The sequence below is a fragment of the Peromyscus leucopus genome, chromosome 23 (assembly GCF_004664715.2).
Source record: "Peromyscus leucopus breed LL Stock chromosome 23, UCI_PerLeu_2.1, whole genome shotgun sequence".
NCBI lineage: Eukaryota > Metazoa > Chordata > Mammalia > Rodentia > Cricetidae > Peromyscus > Peromyscus leucopus.
Genome location: NC_051082.1, coordinates 15770014 through 15793603, shown reverse-complemented (window position 1 = coordinate 15793603; position 23590 = coordinate 15770014). Strand labels below are relative to the sequence as shown.

General features: G+C 52.9%; 2 protein-coding genes across 5 annotated transcripts in view; one reads left to right on the top strand and one right to left on the bottom strand.

Annotated features, from left to right (window-relative positions):
- Rilpl1 (Rab interacting lysosomal protein like 1) overlaps positions 1-16629 on the top strand; it is a 35027-nt gene extending 18398 nt beyond the window's left edge. Inside the window, exons 5-8 of one of the 4 annotated variants that reach the window (XM_028885782.2) lie at positions 5767-5945; positions 7032-7124; positions 13832-13855; positions 15865-16629. In XM_028885782.2, coding sequence (XP_028741615.1) covers positions 5767-5945; positions 7032-7124; positions 13832-13855; positions 15865-16009 — 441 coding nt within the window. In that variant the 3' untranslated portion in view covers positions 16010-16629. Of the gene's footprint in view, positions 1-5766; positions 5946-7031; positions 7125-13488; positions 13580-13831; positions 13856-15864 lie in introns of all 4 variants that reach the window. The other 3 variants (XM_028885786.2, XM_028885785.2, XM_028885783.2) reach the window with 3 other exon arrangements.
- Positions 16630-17318: 689 nt separating this feature from the next.
- On the bottom strand, positions 17319-22322 carry Snrnp35 (small nuclear ribonucleoprotein U11/U12 subunit 35). The gene is made up of 2 exons (XM_028885788.2): positions 22192-22322; positions 17319-19295 (listed from the first exon to the last, which is right to left on the bottom strand). The coding sequence occupies exon 2, from the start codon at positions 19290-19292 to the stop codon at positions 18552-18554; it is 741 nt and encodes a 246-aa protein (XP_028741621.1). The 5' UTR covers positions 19293-19295; positions 22192-22322; the 3' UTR covers positions 17319-18551.
- Positions 22323-23590: the final 1268 nt, after the last annotated feature.

Sequence of the window (23590 nt, the reverse complement as noted above, 5' to 3'; positions counted from 1 at the left end):
GAAAAAGCCAGATGGCGCTTATGCCTGTAATGCCACCATTGTGGAGGGGCTGAGACGGGGTGTCTCAGGGCCTCCATAGCCAGCCCGTCTAGCAGAATCGCTGAGCTAGACAAAGTAGAGAGCGATCGAGGAAGATACCTGATGTCAACATCTGGCCTCTGTGTGCATACGAATAGAAAAAAAAATAGGAAGAAATGAGGCATAAAATCAAGGCTGCCCATGTTCTGGATCGCTCTGCCTGGCTGGCCTCAGTTGTGTGAAGTCCAGGGTGCTTGTCAATCAGACAGCAGTGCAGCGGGTTGTGTGAGACCTAGGGCTTCTGGGAGATGAAGGGGACAGCCAGTGGTTCAGGATCTTATACTACCCACGTAGAGAAATGGGGGGTTTGGGGGAGAGGGGCGGTGAAGTGGAGGGGCGTGGCAGGCTGGCCCTCATCCATCCAGAAGGTTCCCTGGAGCACTCACGCTCAGCGGCAGAGTGCTTGCCCCTGCACGGGGAGGAGGGGAGGTAGGGACAGGTCGGGTGGGCAGGTTTCCAGTGGAATGTGGAGCAAGCTATTCCAGGCAGGGAACAGCCGGGAACCAGGCTGGGGAATGCAGCGTGTGGCTGGGTGCAGTTCAGTCCTAGGGCAGGGCTGGAGGAGGGAGCTGGAGCTATAGCGGAATTTGGAGCTGGAGAGGAAGCTCTTTTTTTGTTGTTGTTGTTGTTTTGTTTTTTTCCTGGTTTTGTGAGACTGGGTTTCTTCACATAGCCTGGGCTGTTCTGGAATTCACTCTGTAGACCAGGCTAGAACTCACAGAGATCCCGCTGCCTCTGTTTCCCAAGGACTAGGACTAAAGGTCTGCGTCACCATGCCCAGCTGACCACACCTGGTTTATGCAGTCAGGGGTATTGAACCCAGGGCCTGGTGAATGTTGAGCAATCGCTCTACCCAGGGAGCGGTATACTGAGCGCCTTTGTAGCTAGAGTTTTCCTGCCTGGCCCACAGTCAGGACAAATCTTTGTCACCCGCCAGTCCCACAGCCGCTCAGACCCAACCAAGTAAACACAGAGACTTATATTGCTTACAAACTGTATGGCCGTGGCAGGCTTCTTGCTAACTGTTCTTATAGCTTAAATTAACCCATTTCCATAGAGCTATACCTTGCCACGTGGCTCATGGCTTACCGGCATCTTCACATGCGGCTTGTCATGGCGGCAGCTGGCAGTGACTCCTTCCGCCTTCCTGTTCTTTCTTTTCTCCTCTCTGTTAGTCCCGCCTATACTTCCTGCCTAGCCACTGGCCAATCAGTGTTTTATTTATTGACCAAGCAGAGCAATTTGACATACAGACCATCCCCCAGCACTCCTTCATGGTGTTTTTGAGACAGGGTCTCACAATGTAGCCCAGGCTGGCCTCAAACTCCATACCTGCCTTTCACACTGCCCTTCAGTTTGACTCCAGTAGACAAGATCCCTCTGTGGACTTTAACATAAAACTCTGAGAGATATAATCCATGAACCACAGAATTCGGCCATTTTCAGTGTCCAGGGAAGGCCTGGGTTCCAGCTTCAGGGCTGCAAAATAAATCACGATGCGTGGCATCCAGTTAATTTCTAGGAAGCAGGTCTTCAGATAAGAAAGTGTTACAGGGCCAGGCATGGCGGGGCATGCCTGTAGTCCCAGCACTTGGATGGTGTTCGAGGCCATCCTCAACTACATTTCTAGTTTGAGGCCAGCCTGGGCTGCATATGGGGCGACTGTCTCATAACAACAGCAAAGGCAGAATCCCACAGTACCCTAAGAGCCTGGGAGCTGGGCTGAGCCAGAGTATAGATCCTGGGTCCTGGGTCCAGGCTGCCGTGAACTAAGATCATCAGGCTCCGGTGATCCCGCCAGGGAGCCTTCCCAGGAGGCCAGGCCTCAGGCTAGAGGCCCAGACCTCTGCTGTGGCTCCTGGGGCCTCCAGGCATCTCCTGGCACCTGTGCCCAGAGAGGCCCCAGGGAGCTGTTTATCTGAGATAACCCGAGCCACCCTACAGTCCCTTGTGGGATGAGTCTAGAAGGCCCTCTGATCGGCTTGATGACCGTAGTGGAAGGAACTGCTTCTAGCTTTCCAGCTGGGACGGGCCTTGCTCAGGCTGCCTACAGACCGGAGTCATGGCTGATAGCAACCCAGTTCCTCCCACACTCCAGGTATGAATACTCAGAGGCAGAGCTGCCGCACACTTGGCTAAGACTGGCCTAAGCTCTAGCGGGATTAATGATCACTACCAGGAAAAAAGCCGATCCTGCTCCAGGCCAGAGGAACCTCTCTATGATTTTTTTCCCTTAAAATATTTATTGATTTATTTGATATGTATGGCTGCTTTGTCTGCATGTATCTATGCACACTGGAAGAGGGTATCAGATCCCATGAGACTACAGTTATAGACACTTGTGAGCCGCCATGTTGGGTGCTGGGAATTGAACCCAGGACCTCCAGGAGAACCAACCAGTGCTCTTAACCTCTGAGCCATCTCTCTCCAGCCCTAGCTTTCTGTGTCTTGGCTGAACACGGCCACTGCTGGGGAGCCAGGGGGACCCTTCGTGTCAAGGTGGGTGTGCAGGAGGTGGGGGAACGCCTCTAATCCCAGCATTGAGATGGCAGAGGCAGGTGGATCGCTGTGAGTTCTAGGCCAGCCGGATCTACGGGAGCGAGATCCAAGACAGCCAGGGCTCCTCGAGAAACCCTGTCTTGAAGAACCAAACCAAACAGAAACAAACAACAAAGAACTACCCACTAGGTTCACTGGGGTGTGATAGTGTACACTTGTAGACCTAGCACGAGGGAGGCTGAGGCAGGAGGGTTTGGAATTTGAGTCTCCGGATCTCAAGACAGTTGACAGCTAACTCAGTAGATTTTAGGGCACAGCAGGGGTCCAAACAAATGTGGGGTACACTGTGTGGCCCTCGGGACTCTAGTTTGCAACCTTTGGTCCATGCCACTGATGCTGAAAGATGCTGGAAAACTCCTACACATGCATCAGCACCCCATGCATAAGGAGCATGCCTCCAGGAACCCCTCCAGGATCCTCACTTAGTGGTGTATTTGTGTGTCTCTCTCTTGATCCTGCTGTCCCCTGTTCTGAGTTCAATGACAGCAAGGCACGGAGTGCTTAGTGAAATGCTGGATGCCCTTTAATGGAGGACACTGTCTGGGGAGGTGGCCTGGATGGTGTGGCCTCCGTAGAATATTATGCAGCCATTAAAAGGAATGAAGCTTTGGCATAGGCTGTAAGAGGCTGGGCCAAGAAGTCAAACCCTGTTGGGGTAGCCTCGCTGGGAAGACCGTCTGCAGATACTGAGTGGCCTGCAGGGACACAGGAGTCCTGTTTCTTCTCCTGCTGCCCGCCTCTTCTGCAATGGCTCTGACTTCAGTTGTGGGTGTGGGCAGAGCCCTCCCCTCCCACCTCGACCTTCCCCCGAAGCTCAGCTGACCTGCCCGGCAGGCGGTGTCTCCTTTCATCTGGTCCCTTCCCCAGAACAGCCTGTCCGGGACAAGAATCAGCTCAGCTCAGCCTCCCGGAGCCCTCGGCCTCTCGGCCAAGAGCCACTGCCCTGTCTGGAGTCCCCTTCTCCCTGTGGGGTTGACGGGCTGGGGAGGGGTGTGCTGCCCAACTCTTGGCTTCTCCTTCCAGAGCATCCTGGCTTTGGTGTACACAGACACAGGATGGGCCTTGAAGAAATAGACGGCTTGGGATTTGGCTTGTTGGCTTGGGTGGGAGCAGTTCAGCTGTATGGCTTGTGTTGGTATGTGCGTGCAAGGTCCAAATATCCCAAGTATTAGGAAACGGAGGTGGGGGGGTGGGGGTGGAGAAAGGGCTGTTCAGTGGCACACACCTGTCACCCCAGCATTCCAGAGGCTGAGGCAGGAAGATTGATGTGGGTTCCAGCCAGCCTGGGCTACAGAATGAGAACCTGTCTCTAAAAGGGACATCGTGGCTCGGCCTCTTAGTTGGGGTTACTATTGCTGTGATGAAACACCATGACCAGAGGCAAGTTGAGGAGGAAAAGGTTTATTTGGCTTACACTTCCACATCACCGCTCATCACTGAAGGAAGTCGGGACAAGAGCCTGGAGGCTGGAGCTGACGCAGAGGCCACGGAGGGGTGCTGCTCACTGGCTTGCTCCCCATGACTTGCTCAGCCTGCTTTCTTACAGAACCCAGGGACAGCCCCACCCACAATGGGCTGGGCCCCGCCCACATCAATCACTAATTTAGAAAATGCCCTACGGCTGGATCTTTTGGAGGCGTTTTTCTCAGTTGAGGTTTCCTCCTTTCAGATAACTGTAGCTTGTGTCAGGTTGACGGACCTAACGCTAGTCTGCACAGCTGGCAATATGTCTCAGCAGGCAAAGGGACGTGCTGCCAAGCATAGCCACCGGGACTTGATACCCAGGACGCACGTGGTCAGGAGAAAGACCTGACTCCCGGAAGTTGCCCTTTGACGGCCATGCTCTCTGTAGAACGCTCATAGGCCCATACAATAAACAGAGGAGTAAACAAACAGAAAGTGATAAGTATGGTGTGGAATGTGGAGAACTGGGCCCCTTGGCGTGGCTGGTAGGAGCAGAAAACAGTGCATCCGCCGTGGGAAGCACTCTGGTATAGAAAAGAAAACTCAGAAAGTTAAAAGAGTCTCCATGACACACGGCTGTTCACACACCTGGGCATATTGCTCAAGGATGGAAGACAGGTTCTCCACCAGACAGGCTTCAAGTCTCTGTGTAGCACAGACTGGCCTTAAACTCACTGAGTGGCCCAGGATGGCTTGAAACTCACTACACAGCTCAGGTTGGCCTTGAACTCCAGGCACCCTTCCTGCCTCAGCCTCCCACGTGACAGGATTAGAGTCATGGACCGCCACACACAGCTAACATACTTTAAAATGCTAAACTCCGGGTTTCATGTGTCTTACCACAATTTCTTTGAGAGACTGTCCGGCTCAGGAAGGAGGTGGGAAGGGTAAGTTGTGATCGGAGGCAAGGCAGGTGACTCAGAACCACACTGGGATCGGTCGGTGTGACTTGCATTACAGACAGCTGTAGACCTTGCCCGGCTCTGAACTCCAGCAAGATGCCAGGAGCCCCTGGGGAAGAAGGGATTTGATGGGAGGGGTCTTTCTGTCACGGAAAGTGACGTGACTTGTTTTTTTTTTTTTTTTTTTTTGGTTTTCGAGACAGGGTTTCTCTGTGTAGTTTTGCGCCTTTCCTGGAGCTCACTTGGTAGCCCAGGCTGGCCTCGAACTCACAGAGATCTGCCTGGCTCTGCCTCCCGAGTGCTGGGATTAAAGGCGTGCACCACCACCGCCCGGCTGTAACTTCTTCTTAAATGAAAAAACGGTACCAAGAACAAGGTGCTTCCACACACCTTAACCGGATTAGCAGAGGTCTAAGCGAGACCATGGGAGGAGATCCCGGGGGAGAAGGAGCCACAGATGGTGGCAGTCAGAGGCACCGTGGGAGGCATGCCTCTGTTTGTAATAGCATCCTGAGCGGAGTGGGAGTCTGGGATGCAGGGCTCGCTCAGTGAAGGAGCTCGCCGCCAAACAGGTGGCTGGCTTCCACCTCCAAAGAGAAGCATTCTGGAAGATGAGCGGAGGCTGCTGCCTGGCGACCGAAAATAGTGGCCTGAGCAGGCAGGCCGCCTACCACAGGGGGTGGAAAATTCTAGCATCCCAGGGGTGTGGAGCAGGGGGTGGGCTGTCAGGAGTCCCTTGATGGTTCATCTCTGCCTTCCTCAGGTACAGCTGCAGCCGGATGGAGAGGAGTGCATCTCGGACTCCGAGAAGGCTGCCCTGGACCTCAAGGACCCCAATCGCCCTCGGTTCACACTGCAGGAGCTGCGGGATGTGCTGCACGAGAGGAATGAGCTTAAGTCCAAGGTGTTCCTGCTGCAAGAGGAGCTGGCCTACTATAAGAGGTGAGGGCGGAAGCCGGGCGGTGGTGGCGCACGCCTTTAATCCCAGCACTTGGGAGGCAGAGGCAGGTGGATCTCTGTGAGTTCGAGGCCAGCCTGGGCTACCAAGTAAGTTCCAGGAAAGGCGCAAAGCTACACAGAGAAACACTGTCTCGAAAAACCAAAAAAAAAAAAAAGAGGTGAGGCGGACACCAGGAGACTAACTCTGGCCTGCCCTCAGTGGCCACACCCAAACCCAGGCACCCTGGTCCTGGTGCAGCAGAGTCAAGCGTGCCTACAGATGGCCTAAAGGTCACACAGTCTCCGAGCAGACCATTGCACAGCTTGCTGAATGCGTTACCAGCTGTCTGTCGGAGGGGCTGAGGAGACAGAAGGCTCGGTCAGGGAAGAGTTTCCATGGCAAGCAGGAGGGCCTGAATTTAGGTGCCCAGACATTTGCTGTGGTCCCCACTTGTTCTCCCAGCTCTGGAGAGGTGGGGACAAATGGGTCCCTGGTGTAGGCTGGCAACCAGCCTAGCCAAATCACTGAGTTCTAGCATCGGTGAGAGACCCTGTCTCGAAAAACGAAAGAGGGCATGGAGAGATGGCTCCGTGGTTAAGAGCGCTCTGACAGAGGATCCAGGTTCAGTTCCTGGCACCTGCACCAGGCAGCTCACAACCCCCTGTGTGTAACTCCAGTGCAAAAAAATCTGTTGCCCTTTTGCCTTAGGCACCTACACACACACACACACACACACACACACACACACACACACACACACACACGCATGTGCATTCAGACATGAATACATGTCTGTAAACGTGCAAACAAGCACACATACCATGCACATGGAAAGGAGGGGGATAAAAGAGAGAGGAGGGAAAGAGGACCTAAGTACTTTCCTGAAACACCTCCCCTGGGCCACAGGGACCACAGACTTACCCTCCCAGACCCCCAGGCAGAGTATGGCAGCAGAGACCCGGTTGTCATCTTCCCAGGTACCTTACACCCCATCGAGAAACTTTGCACCGTATCAAACGATTCTATCCACTTCTGGAATGTTCCAGTTCTCACAGAATTATTTTGACTTCTCTATTACATGCCTTCAGTGAAGAAATAGAAGAGGAGACTCGAATACCCCAACCTCCGCCCATCATACACCCAAGAACGTCCCCCCAGCAGGAGTCTGGGATCAAGCGACTGTAAGTGTTGGGCTTCCCACGTGGCCGAGCCACCTGTGGCTCATCTGGGTTCCTGAGACCTCTGATTCCAGGTCTGGGCACCTTCTCAGGATTGTCCCTAACCACAGTGGCTGAGACCAGCTTCTCTGACCGCTGTGACCTGGCCTCCCAGGTGTGGTTATCTCCCTGCTTGGACTGGACCACCAGTTCATGGGGGTCACTGGGCAAAGATTTGGGGAGCACCTGGGAAGCTGGGAGGGGCTGGGGTCTGCGGCTGGTGCTCAGAGCTTGCTTGGGTGTACAAGGTGCATGGGATGTGGCTCTGGGTTTGGTACAGTGGATAATTTGGGGGGTGCTGAGAGGCTCAGGCATTTTCAGAGCTTGAGATGTCAGCTTTAAGTAGCTAGGTATAGGGGCCCATGCTTGAATCCCAGCATTTAGGAGGTAGAGACAGGAGGATCAGAAGTTCAAGGTCGGGCTGGAGAGATGGCTCAGAGGTTAAGAGCACCGACTGCTCTTCCAGAGGTCCTGAGTTCAATTCCCAGCACCCACATGGTGGCTCACAACCACCTGTAATGAGATCTGGTGCCCTCTTCTGTATACATAATAAATAAATAAATCTTAAAAAAAAAAAAAAAAAAAAAAGAAGTTCAAGGTCATCCTTGGCTACATAGTAAGTAGCCAAGAATAGCCTGAGCTATGCAAGATCTTAAAAACAAAAACCTAGGTCCACCCCATTTTGGGTTTTGTGATGATTAATCCCCTGAGCTATTATGTCTACATTGGTACATTCGTGCCACATATATGCAGACTCAGGCTCTGGTTGCCATGACACACTTGGTTGTTTGTTTGTTTGTTTTTAAGATTTATTTATTTGTTATGTATACAGTGTTCTGCCTGCATGTGTCCCTGCAGGCCAGAAGAGGGCACCAGATCTCATTACAGATGGTTGTGAGCCACCATGTGGTTGCTGGGAATTGAACTCAGGACCTTTGGAAGAGCAAGCAGTGCTCTTAACCCCTGAGCCATCTCTCCAGCCCGCCATGACACACTTGTAAAAGGCAGCAGGCAGCTGGACCTTACAACCCCTCCAGGAAGACCTGGCGTTGTAGATCTCCTGGGTCCTCCTGGAAGTTTTCAGACATTTTCCTTGGAAAAGAACAGAGGGTATTGGAATGGTGTCCAGTTTAGAAGATCTGTGGGCCCTGAAGCCTGTCAGAGGAAGGGCTGAGTTCTTGTCTGGCCTTGTCAGGTGCCATTTTGTGCCCATCAGGAGCCTGCTGCGGGCCAACTCCTGTCCCTCAGATGGCCTTACTCTCGTGCTAGTATGTGGGACCCTTGAGGCAACTGAGGCATCTGACTGTGGCCATGACGCTGGAAGAGGCAGAGCTCTGCTGAGGTAGTACCTCAGAGGACTGTATTCGGCCTTCTATAGACCTACCTCGAGTGTCAGGGGTGTCACAGCCTGGAAGGGTCTCCCTGGACCTGGGCCTTTGGGCTGTTCTTACAGAAGAGGCCTGGGGCCTCTCCCCAAACCCAATAGAAGCTTTGAAAGAGCAGGCGCCTAGGGGATCGGGAGGAAGTGGGTGTTAGCCGTACATTCTACCTTTTAAACTCCGGTGACCATGCTGGGAAATTGTTGGCTGGTTCTGAGCAGATGGAGTGTGGGCTGGTTTGTGTGATGGGCCCCACTCCCTTGGCAGGTGGCATCCCACTCACATTGGGCCCTGGGCCCTCCAACAGCGAGAGGTAGCTTCCTGGAGCGCTGTTGTAGACAACGATGCTCCTCTAAGCTGGCCAGCCTGGCCCGACACCCCTGCTGGGTTTTGGAGTTCTCCTAAGAGAGATATAAATACTTCTGAGGCACAGAATCCGAAAAGCTCCCCCTCAAGTCCCAGCACTGTTTTGACCGTGGGTCTGGTTTCCATCTGCCATCAAAACTCTCTCCACTCCGATGACTGGAGAGAAGAAATTGTCAGAGTCCAGGCTCTCCAGCCTGGCCCCGCATCGGGCGTGGCTGGCTCCTGGTTCCCTGTGCGTGGGCTCCATCCCTCGCCATGCGTCTGCAAACTCAGACCCTGGACTTGGATGGGCAGCCACCACCCGCCTTGGATTCTCTTTTCACTAGGTGTGGTAGCTCACATCTGTAACGCCGGCACTTGGGAGGCTGAGGCAGAACTGCCTCTGGTTTGAGAGACACCCACACTACAGATTGGGACCATGTCCAAAAGCAAACAACAAGAACAGGACTCCTTTTTCTCTCTGAAGGTCTAGAAAAAATGGAAAAGCGGGTGACGTTTGAGCCTGTTGTGCTGGCCCGATGCTGTATGGGACACTCAGAGGAGAAGGCGGGACAATTGCGAATTTGAGGCTAGTAGTCTTGGTGTTAGAGAAAAATGAAACAGAGGCCAGTGAGGTGGTTTGAACACAAGCCTGAGGACCTAAGTTCGATTCCCCAGAACCCATATAAAAGTGGACAGAAGAACTGACTCCCCAAAATCAGTTTTCTGACCTATAGGCACACTGCTCACATCACACACACACACACACACACACAATTTTCCCCCCAAGACAGGCTTTCTCTGTGTAGCCCTGGCTGTCCTGGATCTCCCTCTGTAGCCCAGGCTGGCCTCGAACTCACAGAGATCCGCCTGCCTCTGCCTCCCGAGTGCTGGGATTAAAGGCGTGCGCCACCACCGCCCAGCACAAATAATTTTTTGAAAGTTTTTTTTTTTTTTCCCAGTTTCAAGTTGGGTAAACTCTAGAATGCAGTGACCCTGTCTCAGCACACCATCAGGCCCCAGCGCCTGCCCCGCTCTCCCAGGTGGCCGTATTCCATAGTCCTCCCCTCTTTAGCTTTGCCTCAGGTGGCAAATGTGAGCCCAACAGGGTTGTCAGCTCCAGAGAGACGGGAACAGAGACAGAGCGAGGCCACACTTCCGGTCCATGCTGCACAGAAGGCCAGTTCTGTGGCAGCCAGCTTTCTAGGGGGGGCTGACAGGGGCAGCCATGGGGCACAAAGGGCTTTTGACCAGCACAGGGGCAACACTGGTAGCCTTTGTCCTCCTCGGCTGCTGACCAGGATCTGTGTGACCTTTGACAACTTCCATTGGCGGGCTCTGCTAGAACCCTTCTTCTCCATATTGTGACTTCTGTCCCTTTCGTCCTCTTCTTTGGACTGTGTTTGACCTACAGCTGTGGACCCTTGATCCCCGCCCACACCTCTGTCACCCAACAGGGAATAAAGAACCACCAGGCACAGTGGAAGGGGGTAAGAGTCACGGAGCTGGGACAGTTATCCCTATTTCTCAGATGTGGAAACTGAGGCCCAGGGATGCCACAGACTTCATTCAAATCTGTACAATTAGGAAGGACTCAAAGCTGGGCTTCTGAAGTAGGTCTTTTGTCCATACAACACCCCCTCCCTACCTCTCCCTTCCTCTCTCACATCCTCATGTCCCAGCGAGTGGCTGGCTGCCCAGGGCCCCTTATCTCTCAAATGCACCCTGAGTCCAAGCCGTCAGACTTGACATTTCTGGGCTGGGCACAACAAGGGAACCAGAACCTCCCACTGCCAGTCAAAACAGTGCGCCTGAAGACGGTCCAAGAATAGCTTGTGACTGTGAGGCCAGTGGCCTGAGAGGACAGGTTGGCACAGCCCAGGGAGGTCACAAGGGAGCCTCAAGTGACTCCAGCCTTGTCCCCAGCAAACCCTGAAGTGCCAGCGTCCCTGTTGTGTGGCCCCCGCTTCAGAGTCGATCCCACACATGCACAGGACGGCTTTTCCGCTGGGCAGAGCCGAGAAGGGGGTAGTCTGGAGGGAGACAGGAAGGTAGCAGCTGGCCTTAGGGACCGGAAAGGCTGGCCCTGGAGTATGCTCCGCCTCTGTCTGCAACAGTAAGACGACGACAGTGTGCTCCGTGCCTGACCTTCTACCCCCACACCCCTCCTTAGCCGGGAATAGTTTCTTCGAAGCCGCCCATGAAATGCCAGGAGTTAACGCTTCGTTTGGTTTGAACCTTCCAAACATACCCAGCAGGGATGGAGGCATTAAAATCATGTCCACCATAATTAAGATGCGCAGAGTGTGGCCTGACAGTCATAGGAGCGGCTGGCCCTCTCTCACTGATCTTGGGGGTCATAGTCGGTAAACAAGCCAGATTCAGCCACCTGTCTGGAGTACACCAATTACATGAACCAAATTAATAGTGAAAAGCAGAAAAAGAAGATTTATTCAATGTGGCCACATTGAGATGTACGCGCGCGCGTGCGCGCGCACACATACATCTTCAGGGTTCTGAAGTCAGGGTGAGGGCTGGAGAGGTGGCTCAGAGGTTAAGAACACTGGCTGCTTTTCCAGAGGTCTTGAGTTCAATTCCCAGCAACCACATGGTGGCTCGCAAACATCTATAATTCGATCCGGTGCCTTCTTCTAGCCTGCAAGTCTACAGAACACTGTATACATAATAAATAAAACTCTAAAAAAAAATGTTTATCTATTAAAAAAAAAAATCAGGGTGAGGTTTAATTAGAAGGCACAGATAGGCACATCTAAGCAGTCCCGGCCAAGGTGTGGTCCCCCCTCATCACTGGCCCATCCTGCACTTCGGTTTCACCCTGTGAGGTGGTCAGCTTTGTAAGTCTCTGGGGGAATTCCCATTCCTTGTTTTCAGAGTCTGATGGTCAGAGTGAAAGACTTAAGTGTCTCTTTAAAATATCTTCATTATGGGGCTGGAGGGATGGCTCAGTGGCTAGGAACACTGGCTGTTCTTCCAGAGGACCCGGGTTCAATTCCCAGCGCCCACATGACAGCTCACACCTGTCTGTAACTCCAGTTCCAGGGCTCCTGGAACTATCCTCAGACAGACATGTCAGCAAAACACCAGTGTGTATAGACACTGTTTTAAAAATTATATATTTAAGAAAAGTGTGTTCTACCACACCTCATTTAAAAAAAAAAAAAAAAGAAGAAGAATATCTTCATTTCTGTTACACCTCTATAGAGGTTGGGCTTGTCCAGGCGACCCGGAAGCAGTAAAAGGGACCATCTGTCTGGGATGCTCCAGATGACTCAGGTCTTCTTGCCATCAGTATGGCCCCTGTATGTGTAGGTAGGCAGACACCTCTCCAGGTCTACATGGAATCTAGGCTTCTTGCTTTGCAGAGACAGTGTTTGAGGAGCAGGGGCTCTGAGTGGGTGTCCTGGAAAAAATGGGTGTAAACGTAGTGTGGCTTGGAACCCCCAAAGCCTCTTGTGCCCAGTAGCTAGCAGGGGGGAAAAAAAAGTGCCCTTCCTTCTCAGTGTCAGTACGAGTGGCCGTCTGGGTAGACTGCGGCTCCTAGCTCCTCCGTGATGGAGAGTGAGATGGTGTAGGGACCGGGAGGGACTCACAGACTTCATCCGAGTGTGTTTTGGTGAGGACACTCAGTTGGCTGCACTTGGGAATGATGTTCTGCATCCCATCACCAGCACGGAATAAGATCTGGTGTGGTAGTCATGGTTATGCCTGTAAGCCCAGCCCCCAGGGAGGGGTAGAGGTACAAGGATCAGGAGCTCAGGCTAGCACCAGTTGCATAGTAAATCTGAGGCCAACTTAGCATAAAGATGATCTCTACAGGCAGTGGTGGCGCACGCCTTTAATCCCAGCACTCCGGAGGCAGAGGCAGGCGGATCTCTGTGAGTTCGAGGCCAGCCTGGTCTACAGAGTGAGTTCCAGGACAGCCAGGGCTACACAGAGAAACCCTGTCTTGAAAAACGACAATAATAATAGCTCGGTTGATAGAGTGCTCGCCTAGTGTACATGAAACCTTGGGCTCAGTTTCAGTACATGAGCCTATAAATCCAGCCCCTGGGAGGTGGCAGCCCAGATATCAGAAGTTCATTGTCATTCCTAGCTATGTAGTGAGATGGAAGCCAGCCTGAGATACAGGCCACTCTGTGTTGTCCCCACCCAGGGGGAAAAGAAAGAGCGTGGAACGACATAACTCAGTATCTCAGGGTTCAGCCAGAATCCACCAGGCGCTGGATTTCACCCCCAATATATATAATAACAATAGTAAGACAGGTGCTTTTCAGCATGGTTGGTTCCTTGAGAGACTGTCCCAGGTGGCTCGTCCTCTTGGGGACGTCACCAGCCATCTCTGCCTCTGTACACAAGTCCGTGTCCAGATTTCTCTGCATATACAAGGTCATCATCAGCCCTTTTGAGACAGGGCCGTCCCCTCCACTGTGCCCACTGAGGAAGGAACCTGGGGGGGCATGTCTCTGTCTGCCTGTCCCACAGACCGTATGTGCAGCTCTCAGGGGGATCTGCTTGTTGGGGGGGGGGGTTTTCACGGTCACACTGCCCTCTTTTTATCTCCTCTGTCTATCTGCTTCTGGAAGCAGGCTCTTTACAGCCGTCATGCCCATGGTGGCAGCTGGATTGATCCTTGATGACCCCACGTTGCAGCCTGTGCGAAGACTCGTGTCCCTCGTAGGCACTGTCTGTGTTTGGGGGTGTTTTTCTGGGTTTTCTTTTTTGCTGTGCCTTTAGATTGGCTGTGGTGGCTTCCGCCAGCCTGTCCCTTGTGGCCACTTCAGTTGCATGGCCGTCACCTGCTTGTTGGCATCTCAAGTGGGTGTGGAGTGTGATTGCCACCGCAGCTCTTGACCTCCACGAGTGTCACCGATAATTCTTTCTGTCTCTTCTGTTTTGGCTCTAAAAACCACCTTGTCCATGATCCAGTAAAGAAGGTCCTTTAAGTGACGGGTCAGTAATCGATGCCCCCGCCCCCAACCCCGGGGGAGCCCAGAGTGACACTAACCCAACCGCTTTCTCCCTCTCCGCGCTGAAGCTTTCTAAACAGCTTTGTCTTGGCAGCTGTTCGGTCTGGTGCAGAAAAGTGGGGGAGGGGGGCTGGGATCTGCAGGTGGCTTTCCGAAGTCAGGCTGAGACGCCACAGGAGGCTGCAGTCGTGGGCTAGCTAGCTAACTCCGCGGCTGCTCCGTGTCAGAAAGAGCCCTCCTGTTCAGGGTGAACCCTCCCGTGACTTGCCGGCTCTCACTTGCCCTTCAAAGCCCTAGTGAATTGCCCCAGGTGAACTTGGCTTAAGCATGAAAGAACATTCTATCCCTGCTGGAAAGGAAGTGTAGCTCCAGGCCCCCCCGGAAGGGGAACATCGTCTTCCCTAGACGCGATCGTAACAAAACCCCTGGGACCGGGAGGTCGGCAGATGTGAGGACCTGAGTGCGGATCTCCAGGACCCGTGTCAAGTCAGACCCCGGGGCTCCTGGACTCGCAGCTCTCCTGTTGAGGGCAGGAGAGAGGAGGTGGCAGTCGGTGAACAAGAGACCCTGACTCAAACCAAGTTTAGGGGTCTGCAGAGGACTCAGCGGGCTAATGTGCTTGCCGCCAAGCATGACCCCCGAGGTTGAGGCAGGAGGATCACAAATGAAAAGCCAGCCAGGGCGATTTGGCAGTCTTGTACGATGACTGCCAGTGGGCGGAGGGTTGGTGAGATGGCGGATGGCGTAAGCACGCATGCCGCCAAGCCTGTGGACCCGGGTTCAATACCTGGCACCTAAGATGGAGTGGATGGAGAGAACTGATTTCCTCAAGCTGACTCTAGACCTACACGGACACACACACACACATACACACTCACACTCACACATATACACACATACTCTCACTCATACACACTCTCACACACTTATACACACTCACACACACACACACTCACTCTCACATACACACTGTCACTCATATACACACACTCTTCACACTCACTCTCACACACAAACACATACACACATATGCATTCACACACTCACACACTGGAATTGTGAACACTTACCTAGCATGTGTGGCTGTGAGGGCTGGCAAGATGGCTCTGTGGATTGAGGCCCCGACCACCAAGGCTGAGAACCTGAGATCAACCCCGGGCACCCACACAGTGGAAGAAGAGAACTGACTCCACTGTTTGTCCTCTGATGTCCATACAGGAGCCATGGCACTTGACTGCCCACACTCATACATACACATGAATGAATGAATGAATGAATGAATGAATGAATGAATATTAAGAATGGGTTTGCCTCAGAATCATCTTCCTCACAACTTTCAGGTTTTTTCAAAGAATCATTAGGTTTATTAGAAAATTTCTAGGCTGGGGCTGGGGCTCAGTAGGTCGAGTGCCTGCCTAGCATGCACAAGGCCCTGGATTCGATCTCCTGCATCCCATAAACTCAGCATGGTGACTCATGCCTGTAATCCCAGCACTTGGGAAGTAGAGACAGAAAGAGTTCAAGGTCATCCTCAGCTCTGTAATGAGTTTGGAGACCAGCTTGAGCTACCTAAGACCCGGTCTCTAAAAATGAGGGGAAAAAAAGTTCCTGAGCCGAGTGTCTAGCTGAGCATAGAGTCCTTACACCTGGCCTTTGTGAGGACCTGAGCTGTGTCAGTTTGTTTTGGGGGAGTTTTGATCCCCCTAGTAGTAGGCAGGTCCTGCACCCCCCCACCCTCCACCCCACCCCACCCCCGTCCCATACATGCAAACTGCTCATTCTGTGTGAGCGCAAAGGATCTGGGACTGAATGACACCCAGAAGCCCCGGTGCTTTCTAGCCCCCCCGCTGACTGCATCCCCATACTGAGAATGATCTGCTCCCCTCAGTGTCTGTTCCTGTGTGTCCTAGCGTTGAAAGAAGGGGGGGTAGTTAGAGCAGCAGCCGGCAAGCGCTTATTCCCATCTTTGTTTTTCTCTCCCCCTGCCCAAAGGTTTAGCTTTTTCTCCCGGGACAAGAAGCGCCTGGCCAACGCGCAGAGACCCACGCACATCCACGAGTCCTTTGGCCAGTGGGCGAACACTCACCGAGATGACGGCTACACAGAACAGGGGCAGGAAGCCCTACAGCACCTGTGACCGTGCCCGCCTCCCGGACCGCCCGCCGCCTGCCCCGGGTGGCTGCCTCGACATCGATCGACCCCCTCAAACGAACTGCCTGCTTTGAGGAGGGATGATGAGAAACTGATGCCAGATTCTAAAGAAGTGTTTATTTATCTGCAGGGCTACCCAGTTTATACGCAACGCCTCTGACCCCTTAGCACCTATATTTAATGAGACAAGGATCTGAAGCGAGACCTCGTTAATTTTAGTAACAAGCTTCCCGTGGCTGAACGCATCACTTACCACCTACCATGGCTGTTTGACGCCTAGGTTTAGTTGTTCTGTTTTCTCGTGGCCTTTGTCATGTTAGCGGGAGGCAGTGGAAGGAGAGTTTTATATTACCAAGTTGCCCTGGTGGTAGCAGGTTGTGCAGGATGTATGGATCGGACAGGCGGAGCCTCTAGTCCTGGGATGGGACACAAGAGAAAAATCATCACAGTCCTCCCGGCCATCGGCTGGACACAACTGTGGGATTGTTACTTGCTGCTCCTGGTAAGGCTTAGAGGCCCAGGCAGCCTGTCCGAGGTGGTGTGCCTTGGAATCTGCTATGGGCTACACAGTACTAACCAAACAAAGTTGTTTAGGATGAGACATCAGCGTGTTTCCTGTGTGTTTTTCCTGTCATCTTCTCTTCATGTTCCTTGTGTGACACACTGGGTCCTATGCAGAGAACACAGTGCCTTAAGTGGGTGGGGTGCCAGGCTCATGAGCCTCGATGAGGAAGACAGGTATGTGTGGAAGAGCATCGGATAGGTGGGGGCTTGGGGATCACATGCCTAGCTGACCCACGGTTGCCATGGCTATTGGAAGACCTGGAAGCTGGCCCGTGTGCTTTCTGTTGATGCACAGAGCAGTCAGGGTTCAGGGCATCAGACGGTAGCACTTCCTAAGATCGTATGATGGATGGGACCGTGCCCTGTGCATTGTACTATTTTTGCTAAGAAATTGGGTGAATGTGCGCATGGGGGCGCATGCCTATAGTCTCACTGTGACTCCAATGTGACTGACATCAGAAGTTCCAGCCACTTTCTGGCAGGAGGTAGAAAATTCGATAGCAACTCATTTTTTTTTTTAAGCTAGGATCTTTTTATTTGGCCCTAGCTGGCCTCAGACTCTTAACCCTCCTGTGTCTCCCAAAGTGCTGGGTTGACGGGCTTGTGCCACCAGGCCAGGCTTGGCTCCGGTAGCATCTTTTACTATTGTATTTGTGACGTGTGTGCCATGGTGCTCACGTGGAGCTCACATGACAACTCGCAGAAGTCGGGTCTATCAACCGTGGGTTCTGGGGATTTAGTTAGGCTGTGTGACTGTTTTTTTTTTAAGAGATCTGATTATACTGTGTGTGTTTCTATGACTGCCTCTGTGTGCCTGTATATTGACACAGATGCCTAGTGCCTGAGGCCAGAAGAGGGGATCAAACCAGATCCCCTAGAACTGGAATTACAGTCAGGTATAAGCCACTGTGTGGTACCAACCCCAGGTCCTCTGCAAGAACAGCAAGCACTCTCAGATGCTGAGCCGTCTCTCCAGTCCATATAGCGTGGACTTTTATGCTCAGCCAGCTTGCTAGCTCCTCAGTGGCAATTTTTTTAAGTCTTGAGAGCAGTCTGCCCAGCAGACCCAAATCCAGATAGTCAGAAAAAGGGAACACTGACCCTTCAGACCAGCTCCGGGTAGTCTAGGACCCTGGCCCTCCCATTCTGTTCTTTCCCTCCTGCTGAGGTCTCCTTTCAGAGGGCTGAAAGTCGTGGGCTACAGCTCACAGCCCTGCGAGACTGCTTTGCACCATAAATGCCAGCCAGGGGAAAGCAGGCAGTCAGCATTTCTGCAGGGAGGGGGTGATGCTGCCCACTTGCGAGCGGCTGCCTGCTGACCCAGACGCTCAGCCTGATGCTGTCTGGTTATCACGGGCCAGACAGTTCTGGTCCAGGGCTTTTCTAGCCTGTTTTTATTTCAATTCAGCAAAGCATGGACATGAAGACGGGAAAGACAAGGCACCCCAGGAGCCAATGTCAGTGTTACATTCAGTTCTTGTAGGTTATTGAGACGGGGTCTTGTTTTGTGACCCAGGCTGGCTTCAAACTCGCAGTCCTCCTGCCTCAGCCTCCCCGGTGCTAGGATGAGGGTGTGTGCCACCACACCAGGCTATCTGAGGGCTGTAAGGCACTATATCCCCTCTGCAACACTGAACCCCACCTCGAAGGGTGTGAGAAAGAAGACAGTCTCGATTATCCCTTCTTTCTCTGGTTTGACACCCGCCTCCACAGCCCCAGCGCTGGGAGGACAAGCATGTGAAAACGTATTTCCACAGGGGACGGGTGGCTTCTCACACAGTTGTGTCCCCTCCCATGGAGCATTGCCCAGCATGCCCTGCTCTCCAGATCAAGCCTCAGCACTGCAAAAGCACAGGCTCTTAGGTCTGCCTGAGCCTGGGTTCTGTACCGGAAAGGGAACTGGCCCAGCCCGATGGCCCGGGGGCCTCTGGGTAGGCTCGGAGCCGCAGAGCCTGCCCCTGGCTCTACTTGCTCCTGTCCCTCTTGTCCCTGCCTTTGGCCCTGTCCTCCCTGAACTCCCTCTCGCGTTCCCAATCATTCTCAGGCCACGCCCTGGCCAGCTCCCTCTCCGGCCAGCGCTTCTCCCGGCCCCTGTCATGGTCCCGCTCCCGGGGCCTGGGTTCCCAGTGTCTGTCCCGGGATCGAGATCGCTCCCTCCTCGCTCTTTTGCCTTCTCTGGGCGGCTCGTTCTTGACAACCGGCAGGTTGATGGGTTTCCGGAAAGGCCGGTCCCGGCCCCCAAACCTCAGTTGTCCAGATTCCTTTTTCCCGCCCAGCCCCCCGCCCAGCCGCCGAGGGATCCAGCCACGGAGGGTGCGCTCCAGCTCGTAGTCCACGAAGATCTCGTGCTGGTCGATGACCAGGCCGTCAGCGTCACGGTAGGCCTTCAGCAGGGCCCGCTCCTCCTTGTACTCGATGAAGGCGTAGCCCTTGGAGAAGCCGGTCACCAGGTCCCGCACCAGCCGCAGGCGCCGGATGTCACCATAGCGGGAGAAGACTTCCTGTAACTTCTCCTCTTTGGTTTGCAGGTTCAGTCGGGCCACAAACAGGGTGAGGAGGGGGTCTCCGGTAACGCCTTTGTTGGGTACGTAGCGGGCCAGCATGGCCCTCCACACAGCCCGGTCATGAGGGTCCTCATCTGTGCCATCGATGCTGCCAGCTTTGAGTGGGTCATATTCCTTGGCGATGGGCATCCAGTCGCTCATGGTCTAGAACAGTCACAGCAAGCAGGCATGAAGCACCTAAGCTTCTCCAGCCTCACCACGGTCACCCCGGTTTGTGAAGGGCGACTCTCACTATAGAAGGCCTCCTTTATAGCCCCAAGCTGGCCCTGAACCCCGCATCTTCCTGCCTCTCCCCCCTGAGTGCAGGGATGAGGGGCACATGCCACCAACTCACGGCCCATGATGAGGGCAGAGGGCTCGGGACCAGGGGCTTGCTTCTCAGCTCCCGACAGGGTGGCCCATTCGTGCTGACCAGGAGAATAAGTGAGTCCCACTGGAGCTCACTCCTCCTGACACATGATAGTTAAGTCACACTCCAGAAAGCTGCCGACCGCCCACTAACCCTTCGGTCCCGATGCTGAAATCTGCTGGGAAACACTGAAGGCAGCTCCTTCCCACCAGCCTCTTTCCACGTCCCTAAAAATGATATTAATACCTGGCCATGATAATATGCACATGTCGTCCCAGCACTCAGGAGGCTGAGGCAGGAGGATTACCACAAGTTTGAGGCCAGTCTGGGCTACCTGTCTCAAAAACAACAACACAAAAAAAGCCAAAGAGCTAGAGGCTGGTGAGATGGCTCAGCAGTTAAGAGGCCGTTCTTGCAGAGGACCCAGGTCTGGTTCCCAGCACCCACATGGGTGGCTCACAAGGGTCTATAATTCCAGTTCCAGGAGATCTGAACCCCTCTTCTGAGGTCTGTGAATACCAGACATGCATATGGTGCACAGATATACACGCAGGCAAAATACCCATACACACAAAAATAAAGTTTAAGACAAAACAAAAATAAAAAATTGGGCATAGGGGCGGTGGTGGCGCACGCCTTTAATCCCAGCACTCTGGGAGGCAGAGGCAGGCGGATCTCTGTGAGTTCGAGGCCAGCCTGGTCTACAAATAGAGTTCCAGGAAAGGCACAAAGCTACACAGAGAAACCCTGTCTCGAAAAACCAAAATAAATAAATAAATAAAAACAAAAATAAAAAATTGGGCAAGGTAGCACACACCTGTCATCTCAACACTTACGGAGTAGAGGCAAAAACACCAAGGTCATCCTGGGCTAGTTCAAAGCTGAACATCACTCACACAGCCTTCTACTGGGTTATAAAAAGGAGGATAATGCCACCTTGTCACTGACAACAAAGCAGCGGCCCTGGTGTCCTTGTCAGTAAAAGGATGGCACACAGCCAGACAGCAGGGCCCCAAGGGGGGGTTCCCTGCGCTCTGGCTCTAACCCTTTGCTCTTTTCTCCCTGATGCGTGGAATTCCTCCAGGTGAAAACCAGAACAGACTGTCGTAATGACCACCTCTCCCTGCTCTGGAATTCTCTGGAGATTCCTTTGTATTGAGCCATCAACTCTTGGGAGGAGAAGGAGCTCTCTCATTCCATTGTAGGGTAGCTATTAAAACACCGACTATGAAACAAAAAAAAAAAAAAAAAAAAAAAAAAGCCGGGCGGTGGTGGCGCACGCCTTTAATCCCAGCACTCGGGAGGCAGAGGCAGGTGGATCTCTGTGAGTTTGAGGCCAGCCTGGGCTACCAAGTGAGTTCCAGGAAAGGTACAAAGCTACACAGAGAAACCCTGTCCACACAACCCAGGCTAGCTTTGACATTCCTATAGAGTCAGGGATCCTTAACTTCTCATACTCCTTGCCTCTATCTTCATGGGCCAAGACATGAAGTTTAGTGGGAGCCAGAGCTGGAACCCAGGGCTAGACAACCACTCTACCAAATGAGCCACATCCCCAGCCCTTCACTCAGTTTTGGGGTGGCGTCTCTTATTTAGGAGAAATAGAGCACAAGTAAACTTTCGGGGGTTATTTTATGTTGTTTTCTCAGACAGGGTCTCACTATGGAGTCCTGGTGTCCTGGAACTCACGATATACACCAGGCTGGCCTCCAACTCTGAGAAACCGGCCTGCCCCTCTCTGCCTCTCAAATGCTGGAATTAAAGGCGGGTGTTTTGTTGTCTTGTTTCGTTTTGTTTTGTTTTTTTTTTTTTTTTTTTTTTTTTTTTTTTTTTTTTGAACTACTCTGTGCTCTTCACAGAGATCTCCTGGCTCTGCTCCGAGTGTGGATTGCGTGCGCCGCCCGGCATTTGATTTTTTTTTTTTCTTTCGAGATTACGTCTAAAGTAGACCCGGCTGGCAGGACGTGGTGGTACCATGTCCATAATCCCAGTACTTGAGAGACTGATCTGGGGTCAGGTCATCTAATGAGTTAGGATACATGAGCTCTCCATCTCAATAATAATAATAATAATAATAATAAGCTGGGCGGTGGTGGCGCACACCTTTACTCCCAGCACTCCGAAGGCAGAGGCAGGCGGATCTCTGTGAGTTCGAGGCCAGACTGGGCTACAAAGTGAGATCCAGGACAGGCTCCAAAACTACACAGAGAAACCTTGCCTCAAAAATTGAAAGACAGCCAAACAAACGAATAAATGAATGAATGAATGAATGAATAAATGAATGAATGAGTGTCCTCACCGAAGGTAGGGAGGTCTCAGGAATTTGAGAAACTGGCAAGTGCGAGCAAAAACAAAAACAAAAAAAAAAACAAAACCGAGAACAGCAACCCACCCCGGGCATGCGCGGTGGCGCCGAGGAAGCCGAGGCGGAAGTGCCGGTAGGAAGCGGGGTCCCCGGTCCCCGGGCCGGCCAGGCCGTGACGAGTCCCGGAGGGTGGCTCCCCGGTCCCTCACCCGGGCCCGGCCTCCCACCCAAGCCTCAGCCCCACTGCCTCCTCCCCGCCTCCGCCTCTGCCAGGCTTCAACATGGCGCCGGCCACGCGCGGACGTGGCGCCTTCCCGACCCCCGGGCCTGCGCGGCCGCCCCCTCTGCCTCCGCCTCGACCCGGTTCCCGCCGAGCTTCCACTCACCTCAGCAAGTCCCGGGTTCTTTCCGCGCCGAGACGGAGGCCGCTGGCAACGCCCGTTTGCCAGCGACCGAGGACTTCTCACGCCGACCTCCGCCGGAACTCGTTATTGGCAGCAGCAGATTCGCCACAGAGAGCTGCTTTTTTTGTTTGTTTTGTTTTGCTTTGCTTTCGGAGACAGGGACTCACTGTGTAGCTCTGTAGCCCAGGCTGGCCTTGAACTCACAGAGATCCGCCTGCCTCTGCCTCCTGTGTGCTGGGATTAAAGGCGTGCGCCCTTCTCCGGTCTCTTGAATTACTTGAAAAAAAAATTTTGATTATATACATTCAGCCATCGGAAGTGGATATTTTAAGGATAAGGAGACTTCGTTATTGTTTTTCATAACGAGAAAAACTTTTAAATTGTTCAGTTGGTATACTACCGAATGCGCAGTTAGTTTTCTGAGACCAGTTTGTCTTGCGAATGAGGCTACACTGCATTCTCTCCTAGAAAATGTTGGTGATCTTAATGTGAAGATTTTTCGTACATTTCCCACAGTTTTTTTTTTTTTTTTTTTTTTTTTTTTTTTTTGGTTTTTCGAGACAGGGTTTCTCTGTGTAGCTTTGCGCCTTTCCTGGAACTCACTTGGTAGTCCAGGATGGCCTCGAACTCACAGAGATCCGCCTGCCTCTGCCTCCCGAGTGCTGGGATTAAAGGCGTGCGCCACCACCGCCCGGCCATTTCCCACAGTTTTACCAAGCTCTGGACCTTAGAACTTCACTTTTAGTATTGGGCGAGGTGGGCACGCCTGTAATCTCAGCCCTTGAGAGTTTGGAGGCAGGAGGATGGCCAGTTACAGTCCATACAGTGGAACCCGTCTCAAAGACGAGGCTGGAAAGACGGTTCAGGCATCAAGAGCGCTGGCTGCTGTTAACAGAGGACCTGGGTTCGGTTCCCAGCACCGCATAGTCGCTGACTGCAGTCTGTAATTTCAGTCCCAGACGATCTCACGCCCTCTTCTGGTTTCCCAGGCACTGCAGGCATGAGTTCTGCAAGCAACCAACCCAGACACATGAAATCAAGTATTCACTGACTGTTAAAGGAAAAAAAAAAAAAAAGAACAATTAAACGAAAAAAGGATCTTTCAACCTCCTTCCCTCCTTTATTTTTTCTGGGCAATCCTCCTGCTTACGAGTTCTGCAAATCCAAGCCTACAATTCTGAGTGGTTGACCTGAGCATTGTTGTTTGTTTGTTTTATGGAGACGGGGTTTTTGTGTATCCCTGCCTGTCCTGGAACTCACTCTGTAGACCAGGCTGGCCTCGAACTCACAGAGATCAGCCTGGTTCTGCCTCCCAAGTGCTGGGATTAAAGACAGAGAGCCTGGTCTACAGACTGAGTTCCAGGACAGCCAGGGCTACAGA